Genomic DNA, 12,061 nt, shown 5'->3' with positions numbered 1-12,061 from the left:
CAGAGGAGGGGGGAGTGGTGTGAGACCAGAGCTGCTTTGTTAGAGGCATGAAACTGGCTGGAAAAGCATCACTACACAGCCTACCAGCAGCGACTCCATCGTGAGGGAGATAAGTCGGGGGCCATGTTAGCCAGATTATTAAAAAGGGCACTGTCCCAGTAACCAATATTGTCGCTTCGAGATGGAACTGGGAAACTGGTGTATTCACAAATCAGAATCACTGACCTGTTTGCTGAGCATCTGTGGGAGGGGTACTGAGCCATCGAGTACTGCAATAGAGGAGTTTCTGGCATCAGTGGAATTGCCTCAACTGGCTAAGGGGATGGAAGAACCGCTAAGGGAAGCGACAGTGAGAAAAGAGATTCTTGGTGCTATTTAACGACTAAAATCAGGGAAATCCCCCGGCAAATTTTTACGAACAATGTGCACCAATATTAGTGGACAGATTAGTGGAGGTGTATAAGGAGGCATTGCAAGCGAAGAGGTTGCCAGACTGTATGTGGGAAGCCTTAGTGATAATGATCCCAAAACAAGACAGAGACCCACAACAACCCAATTCATACAGACCGATTTCGCTCCTCAATATATATGTGACAGTGCTGAGGGGTGTTCTCGCAAGCAGACTCCTCCCCAATATGTCGCATTTGATCCACCCAGATCAAGCGGGATGTATCCCATGGCGGAACACCATGCTTAACTTGAGACAATTGGCCCATGTATGGCACAACCTAAATTTATTACAGGGGGAACATGCCCTAGTCCTTCTAGATATTGAACAAGCGTTCAAATCGGTGGCTTGGGTATTTATAAGGGCAGTACTGCAAAAAATGGTAATGGAAAAATGGTAATGGAATTTCCAAGGCGTTCCAATTGGAGAGGGGCACACAACAGGGTTGTCCCCTCTTCCCTCTAATATTCACTATGGTTATGGAGCCCCTGCTGTGAGGGCTAAGGAATTGGTTAACTGAATGGGGTATTAAAGTGCAGAATACTAGACATGTAGTCTCATTTTATGCTGACGACACTCTGGTGTATTGTAGTCAGCCTACTGACTCAATTCCGGTTTTGCTGACTATTCTGAAGGAGTTCGGGAGGGTGTTGCACCTCTGAATGAACCCAAAGAAATTGAAACTGCTGGCACTGGGGTGTTTGGCGAGCCGGCCGGCGGACGCACTACCTGAAATGGGCTTGCCCTAGACGATGGACATCCCGGTATTTGGGGCTCAGACTGGCACAGTCGGCGGAGCGGTTCTTGTAACTCAATTTGGGCAGAGTGTTAGAAGGGATTCGTGGCTCGGTGCGTTTTTGGAGGGATTTGCCCCTATAATATATTATATAAAATTCCGCAAATCTTTAGAGAATTAGATATCCTGATGACGGGCCTGATGTGGGGTCCCAAACGCAAGTGTGTACGTTTTTCAATGCTACAGAGGTCCTGGCAGATGGGGGTAGGGGGATGGAGGTCTCATGTATGGAACACTACTTTATGACCGCACAATTACAGCATTCAGTCCACTGGTTGGATGACCAGCATAACTGGGGAAAAAAACCTGTTGGAGGGGTCTTACGGGGGAGGCAGTTTCTCTCACGGGAAAACACAGATATCTTCTTTTAGCTAGGTACTGGACAGTACCTACAATATGCAAAAATATCGCAGGTGGCCAGCGAGATATGGGCAACATTTCCAGAGGAATCGCCGGTAACAAGAACTCTAGAGGTGTGCTATATATGGCGCAAGGATGGCATATGACAACCCACCTCTACAAACTGATCTGCGAGGATCTACCAACGAAAACACTCCCAGTATAGGCGAGATGGAAAGAAGGGACAGGTGAACACGTAACAGAGAAAGACTGGGGTAGGATTCATGAAGGGGTAAAACAAGGGCGCTTCAACGCAGCTTTAAGTCAATACATTATTATAATTATGTCCATCAAGCCTATCTCACTCCGAAAATTCTCAGCAATATTTTGTTCCAATGTGTGCCCCAGATGCCGAGAACCAACAAGAAGCCGTCTTCCTTCACGTGGTATGGACATGTCCACTAGTGGCAGCGTTCAGGGCAGAGGTACTACAAAAAATAGGGGTTGCCTCGGGTTGTGAAGTCTCCAAAGAGGTGCAGACAGTAATACTGGGTCTTCTCCCAACACCAAAAAACAAAGTTGAGCAGGAAATGTGTGATTCTAGTCTAAATAATCGCAAAGAGACACATTGCAATTGAATGGCAAAAACCGACACCCTCGAAGCTTGACTGATGGCTGAAAGACGTGTGAATGGGCAATATAGCAAATGAGTGCTAGAGCTGAACGTTTCTATAGTATTTCCTTTTTTCAAATCATTAAACAAACCTGCTTTTACATGCAGAGACCTCCAGATTTGAGGACAGAAGACTCTTCTGTGATTATCCAGCCCTAGGTGAAATCGGTCCTCTGACTATGAACCACATCATTTTATAGCTCATATGACAAAAATGTGGTTCAATGCAATTTGTATTTCCCTCCACCGGTGCCTTTTTTTTATTTTAATCCACATCTTTTTGGTCTGAAGTGTATATGTGCTGAGTGAATCTAACTATTAAAAATGCAGGGATACCGGAGAAAATTCAAAGCTAATCATTTTGTTGTACTTTTCCTAGGAATCTACAAAGGTTGGATCATGGTAATTAAAGTTTTTTTTATCTTCTTCTCAGAGTTCTTGTTTGTGTTGTACCATATGAGATGTTTACCTCTGCATTTTGTGTCCATTAGTGCCCCCATTCGTTGGTCAAAGGAACTATCTGAAGGCGAGAAAGCTGCTACGAAAGGGAGAAAGAAGTTAATCGCAGACTGTCTTGGAAGACATTTCATTAAGTGTGATGCGGTATTGTCCCTATGAATCTTCTTCAAAGCAACCAGACAAAGTGAAAAATAGAAAGGGTGTGATGTTGAATTAAATGTGGACAGGTGAAAAAGTATGAGATAGGGTTACATATTAAGATATTTGCGAGTTAGAGTGATACTCATGGTAGCGCTAGGATTAGGTTATGTTGAGGGTTTGAGATGAGGGTAAGGACTGAAGGGTTCAGTTATGATTAAGATCAGAGTGATATATAAGGATTAGGCTAAATGTTAGACAGGGGGGAAAAAGGTAGAGTTGGTAAAATTCATTATTTATGCCACTACATTTCTGTAATTAACATAACATACATGCAAGAAACTTATATTTACCTCGGTTTGTATCTATACATTTGCGCCACAAAACTGTAACAGTCTATATATCATGAAATAATGTTCTATGAACACTTGATAGCAATTGGGAACATTAGAATATATTCGAATATATTTGAGAAAAACTACATCCTACAAATCAATTAGAGATGATAAGAGAAGTATCATGCAAAAAGGAGACCTAGGAAATAGAAAAAAGAAAACGCATATATGAATATTTACTATATTGTAGGTGATCTTATTGAATCAGTCGTTCTGGTACAATTGATTTCTCTATTGAAAAAGTGTTTATTTGAATGCAACTAATGTTGACCCCATTTGACTCATTTGCATGACACGTGAAGGTTTTCGAAATAGGTGTTTGGCCAACTTAAATGGTTCATGCAAAGATCGATTCAGATTGTTCAAGTGGTTAAAATATTTTAAGAAATGTAGAGGGTAGCATGAGTTTCCTATTCAAAATACCATGTGGCCATATGTGGGCAGACTGAGAACGTCCTATCATTTTAGAAGGCAATAAACAGCCCCGAGGATCCAAAGATGCCCTTCAAAAGAAAAGATAACCCAGATCTTTTGCTATGCAAACTTTGCAAAGTCTAATTTACCTGGTTAACAATGTAGATGGTATTTTGCTTATTTTTTAAAAGTGAAATTTTCAGACTTGTGTTACTGAATAGTCTCTAATGAGTTTTTAAAAGAAAACCATTCTCCGCCTGGAACTATGGCTATTGAACCAAAATCTGCAGAAGCCAAAGCCCCCTCCCTAATTACTCTCCTCAGTCATAAAATGGCAAGCATGGAACATTAGTCCTGGTTAGGAACTGGACAGGCAATAATACTCCCAACGATCCTGGAAGAAGAGGGGATACCAAGGTGAATGAACCCCAGCCTCCCCAATGCCATAGGGCTTGTCCATAGGATGAAGGACTGGTAACCGAGGTCATTGTTTCTCATAAAATAATTTTAGGTTTGCTGGCCCGGCACTCGTGTTTATGAGTGAAATTATTTTGGTCCTACTAATGCCCCTCTTACATCTAGATTGCATGATCTGAGGTTGGCCTGTGTTTTTCTTATCTTTCAGTGTGTAACTGATTGGGTAGGTGGTACCTTTTATGATCCACAGAATGTTACCTACCCTTTCTAATCTTCTTTTGTGAGGGTGGAATAGGTGGGAAAGCTGTAAGATGCCCTGGTGTGCAGCATCCTTCACACTTATGACTTCTCTGACATAGAGGCCAGTGAAGGTAAGAATAAGCCCATGTGAAGGCCGATGCTAAACAGCAAGGGACACAAAATTAATTGCTCTTAAAGGCCTGCCTTCCACCCAGACAAGAGATGGAAAATAAGACTCCTGAATATGGTCCTGTACTTTTCCACTATGCAGGGAAAATGGTTTGCCTAGGGGGGGGGCAGCAGCCTCTGTGTTGAATAAGCTACTGTTCCTCAGGCCTTTACTCTGTATCACTGTGAAGCTGCACAAGGATATTTATTATTTTTCTGTCATTCTAAGCCCCTGTTGTAGACTAAGGGGCCGATTAGGATGGCAGTTAATCTGCATCCCCCGGGCCGGCGGTAGCCACCGCCGGCCTGGAGGATGCAGATTAACCGCCGCAGCCACATACAACACCCACCGCCAGATTAGGATGGCAGTGGGATTGAGGTTGGACCAGCAGCGGACGGCAGGTCTGTCCGCCGCTGATCCGCGGTGTGGGGAGGGCCATTTGGTGACAGTGTCTGCAAGGCACCGTCAGCCAAATTAGGATGTTCACGGAGACATGCTTTTCCGCGGCGGCTTTTCCGCCGTGGAAAAGCATGTGGACTTTGGCTTTTGGGGGCCCGTTGCGGGCCCCCAGGGTGTCGGGGGTGGGGGTTGCACATGGGGGGTACCTATGGTACCCCCCGAACATTTACATGCACAAAGCGGCAGGCACCGCGCGGTGCCTGCCGCTTTGTGCATGTAAATGTAATTCATGCATTTCTAACATTGCGGCAGGTGCTGCTTGAAGCAGCACCCGCCGCAATGTTAAAAATACAGGATGTGACCGCCAGGGTGGCGGTCACATCCTAATTTGCACGGAGGGAGCGCCGCTGCCCCTGCGGACGGTCCCTCCACCTCTGGGGTGGCGGACAGACGAAGGTCCGTCCGCCATCCTAATCTGCCCCTAAATCTGGGAATCTAGCTATGGTCTTTCACTGTACTGTATTGCTCCTGACTTCATTACAAAGGATGCCAGTCAATGATGCTGGTGGTGGCAGTTTGGTTATTTCAGTAAAATACCCAATGTCTCCTAATATCTCACGAGTACTCTCTCTAAACCAAATCATATCTACTTGTTCTCAAATTTTCCACTTAAAGTATACATATGTCAACCTCAGCTGGCTGGACACTGCTTATGGCCATTAAAAATGAGATATCTAAGATACTCAATTTCCTGTATGCATGAATTATGAAGCACTACGTGATGTTCTGTGCAAGGAGCCCAAGGCTGAAGTCGACAAGCTGCAGCAAGGCAACTAGGATCCAGTGATTTGAGTAGGGCTTGGTCCCAGCTGAACATGGCACATGATGCCAGCAATCCAGTTTTACAGATTCTGACCCACGCCTCTGAGTATAAAAGCTGCTCAACGTAAGCAGTTGGGTGCACGCTGTAGTGGTGGTTTTTACATTTAACGGCCTAATCCAGATCCTGTGTTATCCTTTTTTTCAGTGCAGGCTCCCTGAAAGTGTGTAGCCATGGGCTAATCCCACCAGCAACTAACCAGAGTGAGTGGGAAATTAAACTCCTGGCCATTGAAACTTTTGTCCTTAGCCTTTTATTAATGTCTGTTTAATTCATGCCTGTCAATCTCAAAATGAGCGAGGTCACATCTGGGGTGCTAAACAAACCACACCCTTTCAGTGAGTCATGTGAATTTCAAACTTTGTCTCTGGGTAATATGAGGTGAAGTGAGAGCACATGTTACATGAGTGGTTCTGTTGCAATAAGAAATGTGCGCTGCCATCATCCTCATCATTTGCAAAGGCATATTACAATAAAAAATATGGTCTCCATGGTAATCCCTCAGTTTATTCTTTACAGGAGAAGGTTCCTTGTGTAGCTCTATTGGGATCTGGTGGAGCACTACGTGCAATGATTGCGCTCATGGGAACACTATCTGAACTTGGCAAAGAAGATCTACTGGACTCCATCATGCATCTCTGTGGAGTTTCTGGCTCAACATGGTAAGCCCTGATGAAAGCACGGGTAAACTTGAAGTCATCGATTTCTCTCTGTGGAATCTCATGTGTCCATTTGTCTTCTAAGGGGGTCTGGATCACAAGCCTTCAGTTTTTTTTAAAGATCTGTTTATTGCTTTTCTTTTCCGTACATGTAAATAACCATACAAGGTAGGCATTGAATAGTGATTATCAACATTGGGATTCCAATTGCAATCATCCTACTCTTTTCCAACTTGAGTACATCACATCTTTCAGTAGGCAATTGGATTAGCACTTGCTGCAGATCCTTCCACAATAGTTAACAATCAACATAATTATTTTTTAGAGAACCCCTTGGCTCCACAATTTCTAATGTTGTTGTTCACATTAGATATATTCCACTGGTGTACAGGGATATGGTCTAGGGGTGCTGAGTGTCCATAGTTTTGGTGGTAGGGCCTTAACCTCCTTTGATGGGTTTATTTCAGGGTTTTCAGAAACCCCTAGTGTGTGTCTTCATTCATCTGTGATTTGGTACATCCTACAGCCACTATGTTCTTCTTGCTTTAATGCTATATATTTACTCTGTGCTCATTGCGAAATGCCTCTCTTCCATCTCACAATATGTGGCAGCTAATCCGCTTTCCAGTGCATAGCTATACACCTCTTCACTAGTGTTATTGCCTGTGTTAGACATCTGAGGCTTGCTCTCCCAGTTATCTCTGAGTGTGTAAGCCCCAGTAAACAAACCTCAGGATTGCAGTGTATTGCCCTTCCCAGTACCTTGCCTAAGTGTTCAGCAGCCTCATTCCATAATTCATCTATTGCCACACACCCCCAAACCATGTGCATAAAGTTAGCTTCTGTGAGAACATATCTGGGGCAGCTGTGTATGGACCTAGTGGCTATTTGTGTGAATCTCTTGTTAAATATGTAGTATACAAATAATTAAACTGTATATATCGGAGCCTTTCATTCCTTGATTACTTCCGTGTATTTCCCAGAGCCCTGCCCCATTATTTATCTTTGAGATCTTTATGCATACTTGCTTCCCACTTGGCTCGCAGGGGGTGCCAGGGTTTTGTAAACGTGTGTTGCAGTATTACATACAAGACTGCTCCCATTACCTATTGTGAAGAGGAGTTGTAGTGGATCATGTTGGCTCCATATGTCCCCACATTTCTACTACTATTTCTTTAAGTTTACCATAAAGGAGAAAATAGGTAGCCTGGAGCTGTAGCTTGTTTGCCATTACTGTACTAGTAAGACATTTCCCATTTTTGTAACACTCTCCTATGGTGAATTCATCCAGCCCTTCCTATCTTTGTGGCATGGACACTGGGTCTTCAGGCCCTGTCAGTTATAGGTCTTTGAGTGGTTTTATAGGTGCGTACAGCTTTACCTCTCTGGTTCTATGACTACGTCTTTACCAGCATTTGAATGCTATGGCTCCTATATGAAGTAGTTTCTGCCCTCTCCTAATACCGCTGAGCAGTAGCAGCAGAAGGTTCGGTGCCAGTGTCCCACGCCACATGGCCAAAAGGTCTGTCAAGTTCCTACCCTCATCTATTTAGCTACCCATTGTAGCTGGGCAACTAGATAATGGGCTTCGAAGTCCGGGATACCCAGTCTCCCTCTGTTAGTGACTTCAATACTTTCCAGGCCTACCCTATGTCTCCCTGTTCCCCATACAAAGTCTTGGAGCAGTCTGTCCAGATCTAGAAACCAGTCAGGCCTCACCCAGATCATCAAGTATACAAAATAATTTAATAATCTAGGGAGTATGGTAATTTTTCTTAGTGCCACTCATCAAGTCAAAGATAGTGGTGGGATCTTCCAAAACTCTCTGCTTCCCTGTATGGTTCATCACAGAGTGTAGGTTACCTTCTCTCAGATCGTCGTCAGTATGGTAAACTTGTATTCCTAGGTATCAAAGTGCCATTGCACTAGTCGATGCCCTTGATTGCCAGTTCAATGCTGTCGTCCAGTAAGGGTATTGACTTATTCAGATCTTTCTGTCCATCTTAAAAGTATATTATATTGTCATCCACATAGCGGGAGGTGGAATGAGTGCCATCTACCAGTTCTATTCCCCACTGCATGTGATCCTTTCTAACCAATGCAGCAAATGGTTCCTCTACTAGTGAGAAAAGCACGAGTGCTAATGGGCAGCCTTGTTTTGTGCCCTGGAGAACGGCCTCTAGGTATTGCCAGCTCAGCATATTGAACAACCTTTCCAAGTCTGTTGAAGGCCATTGCTATCTTGCACTCTTCTGGGGTTTCTCTCAAAATATGAAAAAATCTTTGGATATTTTTGGTGGTGCCAGGACGTCAGCATAGGTTTTGTAAACTTTGTCTCGTAGTCCATCCAGACTTGGTGTCCTACCTGTCACCAAATCCTCTATTGCATTTTTAATGTCCATTTCCATGACTGGCTCACCTAACATGTCCCTTTGTTCAGCTGCCACTTGTGTCAATCTACAGCAGACCAATAAGTCTGCAATTTCCATGTCTGTTACCACTGTTCTTTCCCATAGAAGGTCAAATAATATTCCTAAAACACTCTGTCATGTTGGGAGGTCTACGTATTGCCATGTTTGTCTGTTATCTGCATAATGGGGTCTCCCCAAGTTTTGGAACTGGCGAGCCTCCTTGTGTAGCCGTGCTAGGTACCTTTTGAAATTCAGGCATCTGAGCCGTTCGACCTGGGTCACTTGTTTATTCCTCCCAGTGCCCAACAGTGCCTTACTTTCACGGTGTGAGACTACTTCTTACTCTAGTTTTTGTAGACTATAGTGTAGGACAATCAGTTCTCGGTCTAGTATTTCGTGAACCCCTACTACCACCTTTATGCACTATCCCCTCACCAACACCTTAAAGGATTCCCACTCCACCCCAGGGGAAGAGGCTGCACCTTAATTTTCTGCAAAATAATCATTTATAGCTTGCCATAGTTCCTCTCTAAATGTACCAACTTGCAACATTGCAGCCTGTAAGTGCCATGTAGGCACTGGAAGGTGGGACATACCCGACTGCACATGCACAAGGACTTGTGATCTGAGACTGTCCTGCCGAAGTACTTCACTTAGGTAACCATTGGAGTCAAGGGTATAGATACTAAAACCCTGTCCAAGCATACACGTAAGTCATGTGGTGCTGAATAAATGGAATATTCCTGTGTCTGTGCATTACTTATTCACCATACATCTCTAAGTTTTAATCATAAAAGCCTTTTTGCAAATGCTTGCGCCATTCTTGTCAACGGAGTAGTCTGCAATGGCGAATACAAGTGGTCTTTGGCAACGCTCAAAATGGAGTTAGTGTCTACTCCTTGTAAAATAGAGGGTTTCGGTTTCATGTCAAGTCAAAGTTGGTCGGTTGGTCTATATTGGGGTTGTACACGTAACCAAGTGCTCTTTACATCCATCCAATTTGGAGTATACTAGCATGTATCTGCCCTCTGGGTATCTATCTATGTTCACTATATTATCGGCCTGGAATGGTATCCCTGGCCTAATCCATATCAGTGCCTCTCTTGCCTATGAAGAGTAACTGCTGGCATATATCTGCCTTCTTCATCGTCTCTGTAGTTTTATCACTTGATGTGCTGTCAAGTGTTTTATGGAAAAATATTATTTGGGCTTCCTGTCTCCTCAATTATGCTTGGACCTTGTATTGTTAAATTGCAGAACCCAAACCTATATGTTTCTTGCCACAAATGTGTAGTTGGGCTTATTGTGAATTGTTTCTCTGCCCCCCACAGTCCTTCAGGTGGTGCCCAGTAGTGTTCTATTAGGCTGAGTGTGTATTTGCCCCTAGACTGCCTGGGGTAGTCACACAATTTAGTTTGACCAGTAGATTGTGGTTCGACAACTTTGATAAACTTCCCACAACTCCCCAGGACCTTCTGCAACTTCCAACCATCCATGACAAATATTTGTCTAAAGCTACACTGTTTGCAGAGAAGAGGGATGTAGACTTCACATTTGTGTGCTCCTCTTGACCTGGCCCAGCCCAGCATTAATTACATCTTTCCTTGTGGCTCCTCCATTAGCCTTTTCAGCGGTAGGGCCCTGACTCTGTGTGGTCATGAAATTACTGTGACTCCCTCATCATGAACTCTTTGGATCATTCTCTCATGTTAATGAAATGTCCCCAAAGTTTACAGAGTAAATTGGGTCTGCCATAGATTGTCTGTAGTGTGCTGTGTGAGATCGGGAGGTGAGGCCCACAGTCTTCCAGGGAGTCTTGCTCCTATCTTGAGTCTCCTCCTGATGCCTCCAGTGACGACTTGACTCCTGTTGTGCTTCTGTCTCTGCTCACCATTGCGGCCACAATGGCAACTTCCCAGTTTTTGGCTTTATGTACCTTGATGGGGGGGCTTAGTTCATTTTCAACATTACCTCTGTGCTCATTTGTGCTTGGGCCCCAATCTCTTTCATGTGTACTCTCCTTCGTTATCAGCTTTGAAGGACTCCAACCAGTCCAGAACTTCTGACCCTTCCATGAAAAATGTGGTTATGCCATTTAGAATTATTTTCAATTTTGCCGAGTATATTAAAGTGTCTTGAATGCTATTTTCATGTGATGCCCATTTCACAGCTGGGAAAGTCATCCTTTGCCTTTGCATAGCTGTAATATAGTCCGGAAATATGGACACCTTTTGATTCTCAATCAAGAGCAGACGTGCCTATCTCGCTTTCCACAAGATTATGTCCAGGTCCCTATAGTGCAGCAGTCTAGCCACCACTGGTCATGGTGGGGCTCCCTAAGAAGGCCAAAGTCAGTGGAGCCTGTGCACTCTGTCTAGTGTAAATAATTGTGTCCAGCCACATCATCTGTCATGCATTTTTCCAAATACCTGCCCATATTGGTTCCTTCCCAATTTTATGGTAGTCCTATTATCCTCATGTTGTTCTTGCATTTGTGCCCCTCTTTGTCATTCAATCTCTGTTCCATGGCATGTGCTTTTTGTGAAAAATCTGCAAGGGCCTTTTCATTTCCGGCACTTTGTCCACCAAAGTCCTTTGAACTTTATATAGGAGGCCTATGTTCGCCACTACAAAACTCTATTTTGGCCTCTACGGCTTCCCAGGTCTTTTCTATGGCAGCTAATAGTTTATTTAGATCTGCCTTCTCCTATTGCGGGTTCTCCGATGCTCTCCCATTTATCTCTAGGGATTTCTTGTAGTGCTTCTTGCGCCTGTGGGCCCATCTTGACAGGAGTGGCCCCTGTTGGCTCTCCTCTCTACTGCACAATTATTAGGACAGCAAGTGTCTGTGTAGTTTAAATCCTACATTTCTGTTCCCTGGTACCAGAGTCAGATTTTTCTGTAAACTGTGTTGGCGGGGACGGGGGTTGTGTAGTTAAATTTCATGTATATGATAGGGTTAGTGTTTTTTATTAAACATGGTTTGTTTAAAATTGAGAAGGATTAATAGTGCAGACTGCCCCGAGAGTTCTTGTGCTAGCTTGATTTTGAGTGTAACTTTTGTTAGAGATATGCTGAATATATGTTCGAAGCAGAAGATGCATTTGCGAAATGATGTGGGTATGCAATTTGCAAAAGGATTTGTGCTTTGAAAAGTGTCAATGGTTGTTTACCAAATGGAAAAAGTGTGCATATGGGTGGTAGGACTCTGGAGATCCTCTGGA

The 12,061-nt window shown here is 43.9% G+C and overlaps 1 protein-coding gene across 4 annotated transcripts in view; it reads left to right on the top strand.

Annotated features, from left to right (window-relative positions):
• Positions 1–12,061, top strand: part of LOC144755650 (cytosolic phospholipase A2 gamma-like) — a 553,672-nt gene that overhangs the window by 143,220 nt on the left and 398,391 nt on the right. For 3 of the 4 annotated variants that reach the window (XM_078644802.1, XM_078644804.1, XM_078644801.1), the window contains 3 exons: positions 2,636–2,658; positions 2,748–2,859; positions 6,287–6,429. In XM_078644802.1, coding sequence (XP_078500928.1) covers positions 2,636–2,658; positions 2,748–2,859; positions 6,287–6,429 — 278 coding nt within the window. Of the gene's footprint in view, positions 1–2,635; positions 2,659–2,747; positions 2,860–5,913; positions 5,971–6,286; positions 6,430–12,061 lie in introns of those variants that run through there. The other variant, XM_078644803.1, reaches the window with a different exon arrangement.

This window comes from Lissotriton helveticus, chromosome 5_1 (genome assembly GCF_964261635.1).
Source record: "Lissotriton helveticus chromosome 5_1, aLisHel1.1, whole genome shotgun sequence".
NCBI classification, from domain to species: Eukaryota; Metazoa; Chordata; class Amphibia; order Caudata; family Salamandridae; genus Lissotriton; species Lissotriton helveticus.
This window is presented reverse-complemented; position numbering and strand designations above follow the sequence as displayed.